General features: G+C 40.6%; 1 protein-coding gene and 1 long non-coding RNA gene across 2 annotated transcripts in view; both read right to left on the minus strand.

Annotated features, from left to right (window-relative positions):
- LOC141207933 (uncharacterized) overlaps window positions 1-18,893 on the minus strand; it is a 133,848-nt gene extending 114,955 nt beyond the window's left edge. Inside the window, exons 1-2 of the long non-coding RNA XR_012278209.1 lie at window positions 18,721-18,893; window positions 18,515-18,638 (exon numbers count right to left, since the gene is read on the minus strand). This is a non-coding gene — a long non-coding RNA (uncharacterized lncRNA). The remainder of the gene's footprint in view (window positions 1-18,514; window positions 18,639-18,720) is intronic.
- LOC141207925 (uncharacterized) lies at window positions 12,810-18,435 on the minus strand. The gene is made up of 2 exons (XM_073664494.1): window positions 18,334-18,435; window positions 12,810-14,691 (listed from the first exon to the last, which is right to left on the minus strand). Exon 2 carries the CDS (start codon window positions 14,540-14,542, stop codon window positions 13,088-13,090), a length of 1,455 nt encoding a protein of 484 aa, XP_073520595.1. The 5' UTR covers window positions 14,543-14,691; window positions 18,334-18,435; the 3' UTR covers window positions 12,810-13,087.
- Window positions 18,894-20,749: the final 1,856 nt, after the last annotated feature.

Consider the following 20,749-nt stretch of genomic DNA (forward strand, 5'->3'; position numbering starts at 1 on the left):
TGATGATAAAAGCTTTCAAAATTACATATTTTTATTTTCTCAATTTCATTTATCTTGTAAACAATAATAAAATACACATTTCTGGTGATAAATTTAATCTAAATATAAATATAGTGTGATGTAAAAATATAGTTATGTAGGTTGGGCAAGAAGTCACAGAACAAAAGTATCGACATTGGCGTGAGCGATGTAATAGAGAAGAGTGAATGAACCAGAGGATTAAAAAGGGGCGATTGGGGTGTATAAAACCATAAATTTATTAAGAAGTGGATTGTAGTGAATAAAAGTGTTTGTCACATTGGAATGTTAGAATATTAATTATTAGACATTATATGGACATATAAAACACATTTTTAATGTTAATGTATAAGAGAAATAAGATACTAAACTAAAGATACTGGCCAAAGAAATCGCTAAGAGAATAGCGTGGGAAAAAATCTATGCTGCTGGGAAAGTCCCTCCGCTGAACTTAGATGAACTCAGCATTCGGGGATAACCCAGCTGTTAGAGTGAGAGGCTGGGTGAAATCGTGACGTAACGTGGGAAAATGTTAGTACAATCCTCCAGAGAAGCCATGAAAGAGGAATAAAGAAGAGATCTTCGAGCAAAATGAATGGCAAAACAAAAAATGAAGCGGGAGTGAGTTCAATTCCCACCCAAAATAACAAATTGAGGTAAACTGTGCAAATATTAAGAAATTATACCATACACAAAAATATAATTATTAAAAATATTTAAGATATATATACAGTATTAAAATATTTAAGAAATATATACAATATATATGTATATGATAAAAATGGTGACTGATAAAAGTAAATCAAGCATAACATGGGGGGCAGCATGGTGGCTCAGTGGTTAGCACTGCAGCGCTGCGGCTCTGGGCTCAAATCCCACCAAGGACAACATCTACAAGGAGTTTGTATGTTCCCCTCGTGTTTGCGTGGGTTTTCTCCGGGTTCTCCGGTTTCCTCCCACACTCCAAAGACATACTGATATGGAATGTAGATTGTGAGCCCCAATGGGGACAGCGACGATAATGTCTGTAAAGCGCTGTGGAATTAATGGCGCTATATAAGTTGTAATGTCCTCACAGTACAAGAAATTCAAGAGAGTAGATTTTATCTGTATTTTATTCTTCTCCTTCTTCCTCCAGCACAATGCATTACATGTTTCTCAGCAGACTAGAAACCGAAACTAAAACTCACTTCCAGTCTCTAACTCTCCGGTCACAAGACTTCCTTTTCTTAAAGAGACAGATCTAAACATTATACATTACACACCCCAAGTCATATCGTCCCATTTCTCTTCTATCGATAGACATATTGCAAAGGCCTGGCAAATAGATTATTTCACATTATTACGGAGATTATTCATCAGGATCAATCAGGCTTTATTCCAAACTGGTCCACAGCAATGAATTTACGAAGGCTTTTTCTTCAAAGATCAGATGTAATAATGGGACATAAGGCTATTCTTTCTTTCTCTCTCTCGATGCGGCTAAAGCATTCGATGGCGTAGAATGGAAATACCTGTGGGAGGTTCTTAAAAGGTTTGGGGTGGGTCCCAAATTCCTATCATACATACAGGTTTTGTACTCTGGACCTCAGGCTAAAATAAGAACTAATGGTCTCTTATCGGCTTCAATCGCGTTGGGGAGGGGCAATCGGCAGGGATGCCCCCTGTCTCCCCTCCTTCTCGCGATAGCCATTGAACCTTTGGCCTGTATGTTGATTGCTAGTCCGGATATTGTAGGCTATAAATATGGTATCCTAATGATGACGATTTACTTATATATACACTGTATATACACACACACACACACACATATACATATATATATATATATATACATATATATATATATATACACACACAGTACAGACCAAATTGTACATTCACACTGAAGGCATCAAAACTATGAATTAACACATGTGGAATTATATACTTAACAAAAAAGTGTGAAACAACTGAAAATATGTCTTATATTCTAGGTTCTTCAAAAGTAGCCACCTTTTGCTTTGTTGACTGCTTTGCACACTCTTTGCATTCTCTTGATGAGCTTCAAGAGGTAGTCACCGGAAATGGTTTTCACTTCACAGGTGTGCCCTGTCACGTTTAATAAGTGGGATTTCTCGCCTTATAAATGGGGTTGGGACCATCACTTGTGTTGTGCAGAAGTCTGGTGGATACACAGCTGATAGTCCTCCTGAATAGACTGTTAGAATTTGTATTATGGCAAAAAAAAAGCAGCTAAGTAAAGAAAAACGAGTGACCATCATTACTTTAAGAAATGAAGGTCAGTCAGTCTGAAAAATTGGGTAAACTTTGAAAGTGTCCCCAAGTGCAGTTACAAAAACCATCAAGCGCTACAAAGAAACTGGCTCACATGAGGACCGCCCCAGAAAAGGAAAACAAAGAGTCACCTCTGCTTCTGAGGATAAGTTTATCCGAGTCATCAGCCTCAGAAATCGCAGGTTAACAGCAGCTCAGATTAGAGACCAGGTCAATGGCACCCAGAGTTCTAGCAGCAGACACATCTCTTCAACAACTGTTAAGAGCAGACTTTGTGCAGCAGGCCTTCATAGTAAAATAGCTGCTAGGAAACCACTGCTAAGGACAGGCAACAAGCAGAAGAGACTTGTTTGGGCTAAAGAACACAAGGAATGGACATTAGACCAGTGGAAATCTGTGCTTTGGTCTGATGAGTCCAAATTTGAGATCTTTGGTTCTAACCACCGTGTCTTTGTGCGACGCAGAAAAGGTGAACGGATGGACTCTACATGCCTGGTCCCCACCGTGAAGCATGGAGGACGAGGTGTGATGGTGTGGGGGTGCTTTGCTGGTGACACTGTTGGGTATTTATTCAAAATTTAAGGCATACTGAACCAGCATGGCTACCACAGCATCTTGCAGCGGCATGCTATTCCATCCGGTTTGTGTTTAGTTGGACCATCATTTATTTTTCAACAGGACAATGACCCCAAACACACCTCCAGGCTGTGTAAGGGCTATTTAACCAAGAAGGAGAGTGATGGGGTGCTACGCCAGATGACCTGGCCTCCACAGTCACCAGACCTGAACCCAATCGAGATGGTTTGGGGTGAGCTGGACCGCAGAGTGAAGGCAAAAGGGCCAACAAGTGCTAAGCATCTCTGGGAACTCCTTCAAGATTGTTGGAAGACCATTTCCGGTGACTAGATGTGTCTGCTGCTAGAACTCTGTGTGGCATTGACTTGGTCTCTAATCTGAGCTGCTGTTAACCTGAGATTTCTGAGGCTGTTGACTCGGATAAACTTATCCTCAGAAGCAGAGGTGACTCTTGGTCTTCCTTTCCTGGAGCGGTCCTCATGTGAGCCAGTTTCTTTGTAGCGCTTGCTGGTTTTTGCAACTGCACTTGGGGACACTTTCAAAGTTTGCTCAATTTTTCGGACTGACTGACCTTCATTTCTTAAAGTAATGATGGCCACTCATTTTTCTTTACTTAGAATTTGTATTATAGCAAGAAAAAAGCAGCTAAGAGTCTATTCAGTAGGACTATCAGCTGTGTATCCACCTGACTTCTGCAGAACACAACTGATGGTCCCAACCCCATTTATAAGGCAAGAAATCCCACTTATTAAACGTGACAAGGCACACCTGTGAAGTGAAAACCATTTCCGGTGACTACCTCTTCAAGCTCATCAAGAGAATGCCAAGAGTATTCAAAGCAGTTTTCAAAGCAAAAGGTGGCTACTTTGAAGAACCTAGAATATAAGACATATTTTCAGTTGTTTCACACTTTTTTGTTAAGTATATAATTCCACATGTGTTAATTCATAGTTTTGATGCCTTCAGTGTGAATGTACAATTTTCATAGTCATGAAAATAAAGAAAAATCTTTAAATGAGAAAGTGTGTCCAAACTTTTGGTCTGTACTGTATATATATATATATATATATATATATATATATATACACACACACACACACAGACACAGTTGAAACCAGAAGTTTACATACACTATATAAAAAGACACATCTGCATGTTTTTCTCAATATCTGAGATGAAATCAGAATAAACATTTCCCGTTTTAGGTCAATTAGTTTAAATTTGCCAAATGCCAGAACAATGAGAGAGAGAATGTTTTAAGGCATTTTTATTGCTTACTGCAAAAGTTTCCATACACTACGATTACTATACCTTTAAATAATTTTGGACTGCCCATATGATGATGTCATGTGTTTTGAAGCTTCTGATTTTTTTTCTGAGCTTTTTGGCAGCATCTGTGTTAATTAGAAACACACCTGTGGATGTATTTTAATGCACACCTGAAACACACTGCTTCTTTGTGTACCATCATGGAAAAGTCTAAAGAAATCAGCCAAGATATCAGGAAGAGAATTGTGGATTACAAATTGTGGGTACAATTTCATGATACCTGAAGCTGCCTCGTTCATCTGTACAAACAATTATACGCAAGTACAAACAAAAATGGAATGTCAAGCCTTCATACCACTCAGGAAGGAGATGGGTTCTGTGTACCAGAGATGAACGTGCATTGGTCCGACATGTGCATATCAACCCAAGGACAAAAGCAAGAGACCTTGTGAAGATGATGGCGGAAGCTGATAAGATTGTGTAAATATCCACAGTGAAACGAGTACTGTATCAACATGGGCCGAAAGGCTACTCTGCCATTACTCAAGAAAAGGAAGAAACCATTACTCAAAAAAAAAACATAAAAAAGCCAGATTAATGTTTGCACATGCACACAGGAACAAAGAGCTTAATTTTTGGAGACATATTCTGTGGTCTGATGAAACTAAAATTGAACTTTTTGGGCATACTGACCATCGTTACCTTTTGAGGAAAAAGGGAGAAGCTTGGAAGCCTAAGAACACCATCCCAACTGTGAAACACGGGGGTGACAGCATCTTGTTGTTGAGTTGTTTTGCTGCAGGAGGGACTGATGCACTTCACAAAATAGATGGCATCATGAGAAAAGAAGATTATGTGGCAATACTGAAGCAACATCTCAAGACATTAGCTAGGAAGTTAAAGCTTGGGCGGAAATGGGTCTTCCAAATAGACAATGACCTGAAGCATACTGCCAAAATGGTAAGAAAGTGGCTTAAGGATAACAAAGTCAATGTTTTGGAGTGGCCATCACAAAGCCCTGATCTCAGTCCTATTGAAAAGGCAGATGCGAGCAAGGCGACCTACAATCCTGGATCAGTTACACCAGTTTTGTCAGGAGGAATCGGCCCAAATTCCGAACAACTATTCTGAAAGGCTTGTGGAAGGATATCCCAAACGTTTGACCCAAGTCATTCAGTTTAAGGGCAATGGTACCAAATACTAATGAAATGTATGTAAACTTTTGACTTTGGAGTAAGTAATAAAAATGCCTTAAAACATTCTCTCATTATTCTGGCATTTGGAAAATATTAAAAATTATGGTAATCCTAATTGACCTAACACGGGAAAGGTTTATTCTGATTTCATCTCAGATATTGAGAAAAACATGCTGATGTGTCTTTTTATATAGTGTATGTAAACTTCTGGTTTCAAACTAATGTGCCTTTGATATCAGCCGTAATTGACAGAGTAACCACAAATAATACTTTTGAACTAGCGGCTGCCATGAGAAATAACACAATGAATAAGTAGGATATTCATTGGTCCTTATGGAACACTCTTAAATGCAAATCAAGATGGACGCCCTTTTGGGTAGAAAATAATACTTTTGTTAAGTTGGTATTAGAGAAGGGAAATACTAAGGGTCGTATTTCTGATATTTACTGAGTCCTTTTAATTCTTATTTAACAATATTTCCTTCTCCAGCTAGACAAAAATGGATGGAGATATAGGTCCAATTTCTGAGGATCAATGGAGAGCGGTATTAGAACTGGTTCCCCAATTATCTTTATATGAGACACAGAGATTTTCCCAGATCATATTAATACATAGGAAATATAAGACGCCTAGATTCCTATGCAACATAGGATACCGGACTGCTGCTGAATGTCCAGGATGTAACATGGATGCTGCGGGCCTATTACATCCGCTATGGGAATGCCGGGAGTTAGGAAAATACTGGAAAGGAGTTCTGTCTATTATAAAGAGGGTATATAAAATAGATATTCAACCAGACCCCAAAAAATGCCTATTAGGTATATTAGAGCAGGGGTTCTCAAACTTTTTAAACAGGGGGCCAGTTCACTGTCCCTTGGACCATTGGAGGGCCGGAATATAGTTTAAAAAAAAACTATGAACAAATTCCTATGCACACTGCACATATCTTATTTTAAAGTAAAAAAAAACAAAACGGGAATAAATACAATATTTAAAATGAAGAGCAAGTAAAGTTAAATCAACAAACTTACCGGTATGTCAATGGGAACTATGGGCCAGCTTTTGGCTAATGAGATGGTCAATGTCCGGTTCCATATTTGTCACTGCTAGTCGTAACAAGTGATGCAAGTGTGCATCAGTTAGTCTGGATCTGGTTGGAGATTTCACATGTTTCATTCTGGAAAAAGTCTGTTCACAGACATAAGTGCTGCCAAAGATGGTTGCCATTTTGAGTGCAAGGTTCCTGAGATTAGGATATGTCTCAGAGGGGAGAGATGCATAGAAATTAGGAAGGCTGCTTGACTTGAATGCATCTTTCAGAGAGTCACAATTCTGCAGTTCAGCCAGTTCCATTTGGTAAATTGTATCCACATTTTCAATGTCAATAAAAAAATGGGTTACGGAAAAGCTGCATGTCCTGTTCATGGAGATGAATCTTTAAATCTACATTGGAACTCCTTTTGGAACTTTTCCAGTGAATCCACACATGTTTTGTTTGGGAATGCAACCAATGGTTTTTCCACTAACAGATTTTGAGTTGTGGGGAGATGGCAGAGATTTTCCTCCTTCACTTCTTTGATGAGGAGGCCTAATTTTACTTCAAATGCTTTCACATGTGATTGCATATCACAGAGGAGCTGCCCCTTTTCTTGAAGTTGTACATTGAAACTGTTAAGTAACTCTGTTACATCGGTCAGAAAGGCAAGGTGCCATTTCCATTCCGCATCATTGAGCTCCGGTACTTCTTTGTTTTTGAAAGCAGAGAAGCTGTAATCTGTGGAAGTAAGTCATAGAAATGTCTCAAAACTCTCCCTCGACTCAGCCAACGCACTTCTGTGTGGTGCAGAACATCTTCATAGGCAACATTTAGCCCAGACAGAAATTCCTGAAATTGTCAGTGGTTTAATGCATTAGCTCTAATGAAATTAACACAAGATACCACAATTTTCCTAACAGAGTCCCACTCCAGTGATTTACTACACAGCGCCTGTTGGTGGATGAGGCAGTATTGGATGAGAATGGTCATGTTTGTCCATCTCTTGGTTAATGCGAGCAATTACTCCTTCCTTAGACCCCACCATGCTAGGAGCACCATCAGTAGTCACACTGGCTTGTTTAGCCCAGTCCAGCTCCAAACCATTCACAGTTTGGCAAACCTTTTCATAGATCTCCTCTCCTGTAGTTCTTCCTTTCATGCCTTGCAGTGCAGCAAGCTCTTCTGTGACTTCGAAACAGTCATTCGTCCCACGAATAAAAATTAGAAGTTGTGCAGAATCACGAATATCATTACTTTCGTTGAGTGCCAAGGAAAAATAGGAAAGTGTTTTTGCAGAGTTTTGCAAATGCTGAAGCAAATTGTCTCCCATTTCTTCAATCCTTCGTGTAATGGTAGGTCCTGAAAGACTGACTGTACTAAATAATTCAGCCTTCTCTGGACACATCTCTTTGGCAACAGAAAGAAGGCATTCTGTAACAAATTCTCCCCCCAGGAATGGTCGGCCAGTGCCCGCTATTAGCTTGGCAACTTGAAAACTTACTCGCAGTGATGAAATATTTAGCTGCTTCTGCTTCACAGAAGTATTTTGCCGAGTTGTCAATGTATTTTTCAGTTTCAATATTTTATCCTTTCTCCTTTCTCCGACCAAACAATCATATTTATCTTTATATTGAGTTTGATAGTGTCGAAGCAAATTGTATCCTTAGAACCCAGACACTATATTCTGACATATCAAACACTCAGCTCTTTCCTTGTACTGCATGAAAAAGTAATCATAAGTCCACTGTTCTTTGAATATCCTACACTCCGCGTCAATTTTTCTTTTTCTTGATATCATTATTTCCTAGGGATTCCAAATTGCTTTTAGTAAAATACCAATTATATATACAGTGCTACAAAAACATTATACCAGCAATAAAATTGCCCACATAGAGACATACAGACTGCACTGCCCAATAATGCAGTCTGATCAGTGCCCATCAATGAAGCCTTGCCAGTCTATATAATTTCAGCCTCACCAGTGCCCATATTGGTGGAACTCCGCTTTTACCTCAGGCTCAGACTGGTGTGGTGCGAGAGTCCCCAATAGGCAGGTAAATATCCCCAATAGGCAGCATAGGTTCCTAATAGGCAAGTAAAGGTCACTCTAATAGGCAGCATAGGTCCCCAATAGGCAGGTAAATGTCCCCAATAGGCAGGTAAACGTCCCCAATAGGCAGCATACATTGGTGGCCAAAAGTATTGGCACCCCTGCAATTCTGTCAGATAATACTCAGTTTGTTCCTGAAAATGATTGCAATCACAAATTCTTTGGTATTATTCTCTTCATTTAATTTGCTTGCAAGGAAAAAACACAAAAGAGAAGGAAGCAAAAATCAAATCATTGATCATTTCACACAAAACTCCAAAAAAGGGCCGGACAAAAGTATTGGCACCCTCAGCCTAATACTTGGTTGCACAACCTTTAGCCAAAATAACTGCGAACAACCCCTTTCGGTAACCATCAATGAATTTCTTACAATGCTCTGCTGGAATTGTAGACCATTCTTCTTTGGCAAACTGCTCCAGGTCCCTGATATTTGAAGGGTGCCTTCTCCAAACTGCCATTTTGAGATCTCTCCACAGGTGTTCTATGGGATTCAGGTCTGGACTCATTGCTGGCCACCTTAGAAGTCTCCAGTGCTTTCTCTCAAACCATTTTATAGTGCTTTTGGAAGTGTGTTTTGGGTCATTGTCATGCTGGAAGACCCTTGATCTCTGAGGGAGACCCATCTTTCTCACACTGGGCCCTACATTATGCTGCAAAATTTGTTGGTAGTCTTCAGACTTCATAATGCCATGCACACGGTCAAGCAGTCCAGTGCCAGAGGCAGCAAAGCAACCCCAAAACATCAGGGAACCTCCGCCATGTTTGACTATAGGGACCGTGTTCTTTTCTTTGAATGCCTCTTTTTTTTCCTGTACACTCTATGTTGATGCTTTTTCCCAAAAAGCTCTACTTTTGCCTCATCTGACCAGAGAACATTCTTCCAAAACGTTTTAGGCTTTCTCAGGTAAGTTTTGGCAAACTCCAGCCTGGCTTTTTTATGTCTCGGGGTAAGAAGTGGGGTTTTCCTGGGTATCCTACCATACAGTCCCTTTTCATTCAGACGCCGATGGATAGTACGGGTTGACACTGTTGTGCCCTCAGACTGCAGGGCAGCTTGAACTTGTTTGGATGTTAGTCGAGGTTCTTTATCCACCATCCGCACAATCTTGCGTTGAAATCTCTCGTCAATTTTTATTTTCCGTCCACATCTAGGGAGGTTAACCACAGTGCCATGGGCTTTAAACTTCTTGATGACACTGCGCACGGAAGACACAGGAACATTCAGGTCTTTGGAGATGGACTTGTAGCCTTGAGATTGCTCATGCTTCCTCACAATTTGGTTTCTCAAGTCCTCAGACAGTTCTTCGGTCTTCTTTCTTTTCTCCATGCTCAATGTGGTACACACAAGGACACAGGACAGAGGTTGAGTCAACTTTAATCCTTGTTAACTGGCTGCAAGTGTGATTTAGTTATTGCCAACACCTGTCAGGTGCCACAGGTAAGTTACAGGTGCTGTTAATTACACGAATTAGAGAAGCATCACATGATTTTTCAAAGGGTACCAATACTTTTGTCCACCCCCTTCTTTAGGTTTGGTGTGGAATTGTATCCAATTTGGCTTTAGGACAATTCTTTTTGTGTTTTTTTCATTGAAGACAAATTAAATGAAGATAATAATACCAAAGAATTTGTGATTGCAATCATTTTCAGGAAGAAACTGAGTATTATCAGACAGAATTGCAGGGGTGCCAATACTTTTGGCCACCACTGTAGGTCCCCAATAGGCAGCATAGGTCCCCAGTAGGCAGGTTATATGTCCCCAATAGGCAGGTAAGTGTCCCCAATAGGCAGGTAAATGTCCCCAATAGGCAAGTAAATGTCCCCAATAGGCAGCATAGGTCCCCAATAGGCAGGTAAATGTTCCCAATAGGCAGCATAGGTCCCCCATAGACAGGTAAATGTCCCCAATTGCAGGTAGACAATAATACCAAAAATAAAATTGCCCACATAGAGACATACAGACTGCACTGCCCATCAATGAAGCCTTGCCAGTCTATATAATTTCAGCCTCACCAGTGCCCATATTGGTGGAACTCCGCTTTTACCTCAGGCTCAGACTGGTGTGGTGTGAGAGTCCCCAATAGGCAAGTAAATGTCCCCAATAGGCAGCATAGGTTCCTAATAGGCAGGTAAAGGTCCCCAATAGGCAGGTAAATGTCCCCAATAGGCAAGTAAATGTCCCCAATAGGCAGCATAGGTTCCTAATACGTAGGTAAATGTTCCCAATAGGCAGCATAGGTCCCCAATAGGCAAGTAAATGTCCCCAATAGGCAGCATAGGTTCCTAATAGGCAAGTAAATGTTCCCAATAGGCAGCATAGGTCCCCAATAGGCAAGTAAATGTCCCCAATGGGCAGGTAAATGTTCCCAATAGGCAGGTAAATGTCCCCAATAGTCAAGTAAATCTCCCCAATAGGCAGGTAAATCTCCCCAATAGGCAGCATAGGTTCCTAATAGGCAGGTAGGCAGCATAGGTCCCCAATAGGCAGGTAAATGTCCCCTATAGGCAGCATAGGTCCCCAATAGGCAGGTAAAAGCCCCCAATAGGCAGGTAAATGTCCCCAATAGGCAGCATAGGTCCCCAATAGGCAGGTAAATGTCCCCAATAGGCAGGTAAATGTTCCCATAGGCAGCATAGGTCCCCAATAGGCAGGTGAATGTCCCCAATAGGCAGCATAGGTCCCCAATAGGCAGGTAAATATCCCCAATAGGCAGCATAGGTCCCCAATAGGCAGGTAAATATCCCCAATAGGCAGCATAGGTCCTCAATAGGCAGCTAAATGTCCCCAATAGGCAGCATAGGTCCCCAATGGGCAGGTAAATGTCCCCAATAGGCAACATAGGTCCCCAATAGGCAGGTAAATATCCCAAATAGGCAGCATAGGTCCCCAACAGGCAGGTAAATTTCCCCAATAGGCAGGTAAATGTCCCCAATAGGCAGGTAAATGTCCCCAATAGACAGCATAGGTTCCTAATAGGCAGGTAAATGTCCCCAATAGGCAGGTTATATGTCCCCAATAGGCAGGTTATATGTCCCCAATAGGCAGGTAAATGTTCCCAATAGGCAGGTAAGTGTCTCCAATAGGCAGGTAAATGTCCCCAATAGGCAGGTAAATGTCCCCAATAGGCAGCATAGGGCCGCAATAGGCAGGTAAATGTCCCCAATAGGCAGGTAAATGTCCCTAATAGGCAGCATAGGTCCCCAATAGGCAGGTAAGTGTCACCAATAGGCAGGTAAGTGTCCCCATAGGCAGCATAGGTCCCCAATAGGCAGGTAAATATCCCCAATAGGCAGGATAGGTCCCCAATTGGCAGGTAAATGTCCCTAATAGGCAGCATAGGTCCCCAATAGGCAGGTAAGTGTCACCAATAGGCAGGTAAGTGTCCCCAATAGGCAGGTAAATGTCCCCAATAGGCAACATAGGTCCCTAATAGGCAGGTAAATGTTCCCAATAGGCAGGATAGGTCCCCAATAGGCAGGTAAATATCCCAAATTGGCAGCATAGGTCCCCAATAGGCAGGTAAATATATCCAACAGGCAGCATAGGTCCCCAATAGGCAGGTAAATATCCCCAATAGGCAGCATAGGTCCCCAATAGGCAGCATAGGTCCCTAATAGGCAGGTACATGTCCCCAATAGGCAGGTAAATGTCCCCAATAAGCATGTCAGACCGGATCCAGTGTTAAAAATAAAAAAAAATACCAGTACTCACCTATGTATCCCACTGCTCTGAATAGGCGCCTGCTCGATTCTGTCTACTTCTGGCACAGGCGCGTGACGTCATCACGTCGTCTGTGCTGTATACGGAGGGCAGCAAGTCTTCCGGAGTGGCAGCGCATCGCCTTTACTCGCGGCATCGTCGTTCCGCCTACGATTACAGGGCCCGCCGGCATTGAACTGTCGTCTGCTAAGCAGGACAGGCAGCGGCGGCAAAAACACCCGGCAGGCCGGATAAACCTCCTCGGCGGGCCGCATGTGGCCCGCGGGCCGTAGTTTGAGGACCCCTGTATTAAAGGATGATATGGAATTTGACCCAATTTCAATAGGGATTTCACGTATTTTATTTCAAGCTAGGAAACATATTGCATCCAAATGGATTAACCCCTCACCTCCAGAAATTAGTGAACTAAAAAATAGGATAAATCATATTATCAGATTAGAAAAAGGGGTATATAAAAAACAAGATTTAATGTTTATGGTCGGATACACCTGGAATGACATCAAGGGGGTTATTGTTGGAGAGACCATGACTTATGGGGGAGGGGGGTATTGGCGAGGTCTAATGTTTCATTGTAATGTGTATTGGAATTCCTTAACATGTGGTATGGGTAATATAGCACACCTATATGTGTATAGGATTATAATGTTTATTACAATATTATAGTTATATAAAAGATTTCAAGAATGTGGAATGTTAAGTGTAAGATATAGTAACTGCAAGTTATCAGATGGTAATGGGCAAGCTGAAAGCATATATAGGAGAGATGCATGTATGTCATCCCTATGGTATGTTATCTTATTATTATATGTACTGGTTTCTTGTTTTGTAAAAAAAAAAGATTATGAAAAAAAATCTCAAAAATATATTGGATTAAAAAAAAAGATTAGGAAAAAGGCTTCTCCACTATGTGGGTTCTCTGGTGCTTAACCAAAGCTGATTTATGGTTAAAACATTTCCCACATTCTGAACATGAAAAAGGCTTCTCCCCTGTGTGAGTTCTCTGGTGCTTAACCAAAGCTGATTTATCATTAAAACATTTCCCACATTCTGAACATGAAAAAGGCTTCTCCCCTGTGTGAGTTCTCTGATGCGTAATCAAAGCTGATTTATCATTAAAACATTTCCCACATTCTGAACATGAAAAAGGCTTCTCCCCTGTGTGAGTTCTCTGATGCGTAACCAAAGTTGATTTATCATTAAAACATTTCCCACATGCTGAACATGAAAAAGGCTTCTCCCCTGTGTGAGTTCTCTGGTGCTTAACCAAAGCTGATTTATCACGAAAACATTTTCCACATTCTGAACATGAAAAAGGTTTCTCCCCTGTGTGAGTTCTCTGATGCGTAACCAAAGCTGATTTATCATTAAAACATTTCCCACATTCTGAACATGAAAAAGGCTTCTCCCCTGTGTGAGTTCTGTGGTGCTTAACCAAAGCTGATTTGTCACGAAAACATTTCGCACATTCTGAACATGAAAAAGGCTTCTCCCCTGTGTGAATTCTCTGGTGGTTAACCAAAAATGATTTACGGTTAAAACATTTGCCACATTCTGAACATGAAAAAGGCTTCTCCCCTGTGTGAATTCTCTGGTGCTTAACCAAAGCAGATTTAGTGTTAAAAGATTTCCCACATTCGGAACATGAAAAAGGCTTCTCCACTGTGTGAATTATCTGGTGCGTAACCAAAGCAGATTTATCGTAAAAACATTTCCCACATTCTGAACATGAAAAATGCTTCTCCCCTGTGTGAGTTCTCTCATGTTTGATAAGACTTGAATGCTGTACAAAACATTTCCCGCATTCTGAACATGAAAAAGGCTTCTCTCCTGTGTGGGTTCTCTGGTGGATATTAAGATGTGCTTTGTGGTTGAAAAATTTTTCACATTCTGAACAGGTAAAAGGCTTCTCCCCTGTGTGAATTCTCTTGTGATTAACCAAAGCTGATTTATGGTTAAAACATTTCTCACATTCTGAACAGGAAAAGGGCTTCTCCCCTGTGTGGGTTCTCTGGTGGTTATAAAGATGCGCTTTCCGGTTAAAACATTTCCCACATTCTGAACATGAAAAAGGCTTCTCCCCTATGTGAAGTCTCTGGTGCTTGACAAAATCTGATTTGTGGTTAAAACATTTCCCACATTTTGAACAAAAAAATCTATTGTCCGCTGTGTGTATTTTTTGATGTTTAAGAATAGACTTTTCGAGGGTACAACTATTTCCATTTTCTGAACGTGAAAATGACTTCTTTCCTTTACGAGCAGTTTGTTTTGTAATGCTTATTTTTTTATTTTGATTTTCCTTAGTAGTCGGTAATGAATCAGAAGACTGGAGCTGTTTCATAGGATCAGATGACAGATCTTTGCTGTGAAGGGAAGATGGTATATCTGGAGTAATGGCATTCACTTCAATTGTATCCTGTGGGATTTCAAGATCATCCAATTTAAAAATTGAAGATGTCGGCTGTCCCTCTGATCTCCTGGTACAGTCATCTGCCAAGAAAAAAACAATTATTAATTTTGAATAAAATATCCTTGAAATTTATATTTTTGAACATTTCTACTTAAAACATCTGTAGAAATGACAAGTTATTGACAGAATGACAATTCACAGTCTAATAGAAAACCTCATAGGATGAACCAGTGGAGCGTGGTGTTCAACTGTTTGCTCATTCTGCCTCCAAAATATGGAATAAGAAGCCATCAAACAATGTTATGTAGGCAAAAATGATACCAATAAAAACTTCTTCTCATCCATAAACCATTGCAGAAAAATCCGCTTTCCCAAAGTCAGATCTCCCCCTCACTTCTGAGCCTTGCAGTGCGCCCAAACCACATTTAGCCTCCATGTATTTGGCATTACTATAGTGAGAAGAACCGACATTAATTTACGGTGTGTGTCTCCTGGAGCACAATCTGGGCACTATGTGTTGGGCAATAAAATGGCCAATGGGCAATTTTCACTCTCCACCATTCATTGTGTGCTAATTTCCGGAAAGTGCCTGTGGAGTCAAAATACTCACTACTCCTATAGATTAATTCACTGCGGGTTATAATTTGCAAAATGGAGTCACTTTATGGTGATTTCTACTACTCTGGTTTTCTGCCATTTTGTTATATTAAAGAAGTAGTCCAGTACTTTTTTTCAATTTCGCCAATGTATTTAACCTGTGCCCATAAATCTTTTTGTAATTACCTTCTGCTGTCCTTCTTGCCTGTGAGCGGCAATATCGCTGGCCGCCTACAAGCATTACATGACCCCCGGCTGCAGCCGGCTCTTTCTTCCACTGATATCACGTTAAGTGAGGCGTGGCATCAGTGACGTGGTCCCCACGGTGGATGCTGGGCTGTGGGCAGAGTTACCCCGCGCGTCACACCCAGAATCCACCGCGCGCTTTCACAATGAATGAGGAGAGGGAAAGTGCGTGGTGGATGCCGGGTGTGAGGCATGGGGTAACCCCGTCCACAGCCTAGCATTCACCGCGGGGACCATGTCACTGATGTCACGCCTCACGTGATGTCTGTAGGCGGCCAGTGATAGCGTCACTTACAGGCAAGAAGGACAGCAGAAGGTAATTACAAAAAGACTTATGGGCACAGGGTAAATACATTGGGGGACATTGGGGCAATTATAAAAAGTACTGGACAACTTCTTTAAGGTTTCTGTAAATAGTGTGTCCCATCTCCTTTGGGATCTGCTGCCCCAACGTCTCCATCTGTCACCAGGCGCCACCTTTATCATTCTGCAGGTGGCACTGGTGATGGAGGAGATGTCGGAACCAGAAGCTCTGGACGGCACAGGCTGTGTCCAGCCACTAAGATTAGGTAGCCTGGGACCTGTAGTACCATCCAGTCTGGCAGTATGGGTGTGTGTGCTGTCCAGCTGGAGTAATCTGCTTATTCCAATTGGAAAGCACCACACCCTACTAAAGCTGGAAGCATATTGCCGGAAGCTGCCAGATACAGCCTTGTTCTCCTCTGGTTCAGTCCTCTGTGCTCAGCTCCCGGCTTGTGGATTTGTTTCTTGTTGTGACCTCGGCCCGTTTACTGACTACTCTTGTGTCTTCTGATCTTGTATTTTCTCTGTCCCCCTTGTTTTGACCCGGTTACCTGACTATTCTTCTTGGGATTAAAGGGTGATGAGCAAGGCAAACCCTGGTATCTGGAAAATGGAGTAGATAGTGCCAAGCCTGTTTGTGGTAGCCATCTTTTGAGCTGCCAGGTGACCATGAACAGTGTCCCCAACACATTGTGTCTGCAAACTATTCTAGCAAGATCTGCATTCAAATAGCTAAATGTCGCTCCTTCCCTTCTTAACCTGCCATGTGCCCAGATAGTAGGGTACAACCGTATATAGGGTATTGTTGGATTCAAGAGAAGTTGGAAAATAATTTGTAAAGTCCATTTGTTTCCTATTATCCTTTGTGAAGAATTCCAAAGTTATCACCATATAAAGTGACACACATCAGATTAAGAAAATGGTGCCTGATAGGAACACAAAACTGGCTGCAGGAAGGGGTTAAATCAGAGTATTTTGGGCACTAACTACTGTAGTCAAAAACTGTGACTATAGACAATAACACATCTACTGAAATTATCAAACTCAACAGTCTCCATCAGTAAGTAGTGAGTAACTAGTGGTGAAACCTCTCTGAGGTCTAAACAATGATAAGGGCCAATATTTTCTGTGAGATGAGTTTCAAGAAGAAATAGTAGACATTGAAAGAGAACTTTGTATAATAGTGCAGAGCTGAGGTGTCTTAAATTTAGACCTCGGGCATTGGGAAGAGGTAATGGAGACCTTCTTTTAAAGACTAGAGAGTTACAGAGTCACATAACTGAGTCAGGCCGATCCCACCACAATAAAGCTATCATACAAAATGAACCTGTTAAAAAATACAGAATAAAAGATATGTTACATCCTCAACAACAATATATGTATCAGGGAAGAGAACTTCAAATCTAAACCAGAGTCACACTCATTTATGGTGGACCATTGGAGCTACTATGACTCCTGAGCACAAGAGTAGAGAAAGTATTAGCGCCCCCATTTCAGGAGAGATTGTGCAGTAATCTGAATTCCTTAGGATTGAAAAATAATGTAATTTATGACGTTGAGTGAATCCATGAAACCAGGGCCGGAACCAACACATCTCCTGCAGGCGTGAATAAATGTATATTACAGCCATCAGCCACGCACAGCTTAGAGATATATCATGGCACAGGTGTAATGTTTTCTGTATAGTTTATCACAATCCTGTTTGAAGTTAGTTGGTTTAAAAAGAAATTGAAAAGTCAGGATAAAGGGAAACTCTGTTGTTATTGTACAGAAATTCACACTTGGCCTCACTGCACAATTAATGTTGTCGATCATAAAAGTGAAGTTTGGCCAGAAAGGCTGGACCTGGTCTTGTAGGGACCATATGAGGACATTCAGCAGCACAGAAGGGAGAGAAGGTAGATTCATCCAATAAGATATCAGGGATCTAGGAAGCCAACAGCATCATTACCCTCCACTTTCTCTTCAACTGATTTTCTAACTTGTCAGCACATTCTACGTACGCTGCCATTTGGTTTTGTATTTTACAAATCTGGACAGGTAAGGGTCAGCGTCTCCTAATCCCAGGGGGTAGGTGGATCCTCCAGGTTGTAAATTCTACAGAAAAGGGCTTTCACAATTACACAAAGTAATGTGAACATTTTTGGATGGAGGAAAATGTTGTGGTCTAGAGGTAAAATTGTGATCACACAATTGTGACACAACCGGACTACACCACCGATAAAGCAGCCACAGCCAGTGACTGAGAAGAATCTTTGACTTCTCTGCCTTTAGTGGTTACTACTCACCTGGGTGGTCATATGTAGGAATCTCCTCTTTACACCGCTCATCACCCCTTACATATGTCTCTGTAGTATTAATATGGGTCAGATCTTCACCCTGAAACAAATATTATAAAAGTCACAAACAGATGAGAAGTCACATCTATGATCAGCTCTAATCCTGCCATCTCCACCGTTCTCATTACACAAGTATAAAACATATAATACTGGTGGATAAAACAAGACTGAGCACAAGACCTTCACAGCCGTCTACACATCATAGGGGAGATCTCATGACACCTTCTCTCCATCTACCTGATGATCCTGAGGAACATTGGGATCTTCTTGTTTACAGTCCTGTGGAAGAAGAGGACGGGGACATCTCTCTGGTGTTGTCCTCTTACTGGATAGATCTGGAGGAAACACATACAGGGACTGAATTCATTCTTTACATACAGATAATTATAGGCCGTGTGTATTTAGTCCTGTCTATTACCTGGAGATGTGAGGGGCTGGGGAACCTCCATCATGACGTCCTTGTACAGATCTTTGTGTCCTTCTAAATACTCCCACTCCTCCATGCAGAAATAGACAGCGGCATCCTGACACCTTATAGGAACCTGACACATACAATGATACCGTCATCCCCCGATCCCTTCATAGCGTTACTGTATAATGTCCCAGCATTCCCAGCAGTGTCACCTCTCCAGTCAGCAGCTCAATCATCTTGTAGGCGAGTTCTAGGATCTTCTGGTCATTGATGTCCTCATGTATCAGGGGGTGAGGTGGAGGCCCCGTGATTGGGCTCAGGGGTCTTCCCCATCCCTCAGACACAGGGTCCTGACAGCGCCCACTAGAGGTCTTCTTCACTACTGTGTAATCCTGGTTACGGAGAGACACATTAATAAATCTCACTCCAGACATTTACAGAGTCCTCACCTCTCCAGTTCTGTCCATCTGTTATTTCCATAGATAAGAATGATGTAATGTGACGTCATCAGAATCTCTCACCTCTCCAGTAAGACGGAAGAGGATCTCTAGGGTGAGGTGTAATATCCTCTCCACCATCTTGTCTCTGTCTCTATCCATTCTTCTCTAGGAAAATTATATAGATAAATTATTAGTATCTCATATTGTGGGAATCTGAGTGGATTGAAGATGAGTTGGTGTAAAATATTTACAATTCTGTGTAATAATAAAATTAATAGTAAGTGAATAATGGGCGCTCACTGCTTGTGGTGCTCAGGAGTAAAATAGTGAAACAGTCAAAAAATATATATATATTCCACCAAACAAATTATCATGAAAATGATTTTTTTATTATGCAATGAAGCAAAGAAAGTTTTCTTAATTTTGATAGACCCCTAATGAAATCAGATATTTCCAACGTTTCGGCCTATCATAGGCCTTTCTCAAGGTGTCTGGTGTCTAGTGGATCCCAGTCTGCGGCAGAATGGCATCTGTGTGTATCGCCCAAAAACATGAATAGCATTGTGATGCCGGTATAAAGCAATAATGTGGTAGAGCTCTTCATACATCTTCAGGTCACACAGAGATACCTATGTGCTATCAGTTGGGATTATGGAAGTTATAAAATAATTCAGGTAATTTAACAATATAAAGAACGTAACAGTCTTTATACAGCCAATAAAATATGTTAATGGTTTATTTGTATACTGTATATATTATCTATCATCTATCTATCATCTATTATCTATCTATTATCTATCTATTATCTACCGTCGATCTATTATCTATATATCATCTATCTATCTATTATCTATATCTCTATCATCTATTTAACTATCTATTATCTATCCATTTACCTATTATCTATCTATTATCTATCATCCATCTATTATCTATCTATCTATTATCTATCTAATATCTATCATATTATTTATGTATCTATTATCTATCTATTATCTATCTATATCATCTATCTATTCTCTATCTATCAATTATCTATCATCTATCTATTTATCATCTATCATCTATCTATCCATATATCTATCTATAATCTATCATCTATCTATCATCTCTCTATTATCTATCATCTATGTATTTATCATATATCTATTATCTATCTATTATCTATCATCTATATATTATATATCTATTTTCTATCTATTATCTATCTATCCATATATATAATATATGTATTATCTATCTATCTATCTATCTATCATATATCTACACATATATATCTACATATATATATATATATATATATATATATATATATATATATATGCAAAAGACACCAAGGATATAGCCACATATATATAAGGGTTTTTCAGCAAGGACCAGTTGGTCAGTGTAAAATACCCATAGTATCACAAGTTGTGTGCTATATGGACATGCAATATGAATGGCAGACCATTCGGTTAAAACACACAGCAACCGAGAGAATCACCGAACGTGGGGTCCAATAATGAGCATGACATTTTGGAATCCATAAATAAAAAACCTTTATTACAAAAATGGTTACAATGGCACAACAAGCACAAGAATGCCCACATTCAGAATGGTAAATCAAGAACCAGTATATCAAATACCAAATATGCATAAAAACAATATCTATACAATGAATGAGAAAAATAGAGGCGAGGACCGCCAACCCATATGTAATATAATGACCTATCATTACCCCCTGACGAAGGACTTTGCGTCCGAAACGCGCGTCGGGGAGCGCTCCACATTCAGTTCCTGGACTGCCTATCAGGTATAT

The sequence above is a fragment of the Phyllobates terribilis genome, unplaced genomic scaffold (assembly GCF_046119375.1).
Source record: "Phyllobates terribilis strain yellow unplaced genomic scaffold, ASM4611937v1 Scaffold_167__1_contigs__length_4167997, whole genome shotgun sequence".
Classification (NCBI taxonomy): Eukaryota; Metazoa; Chordata; class Amphibia; order Anura; family Dendrobatidae; genus Phyllobates; species Phyllobates terribilis.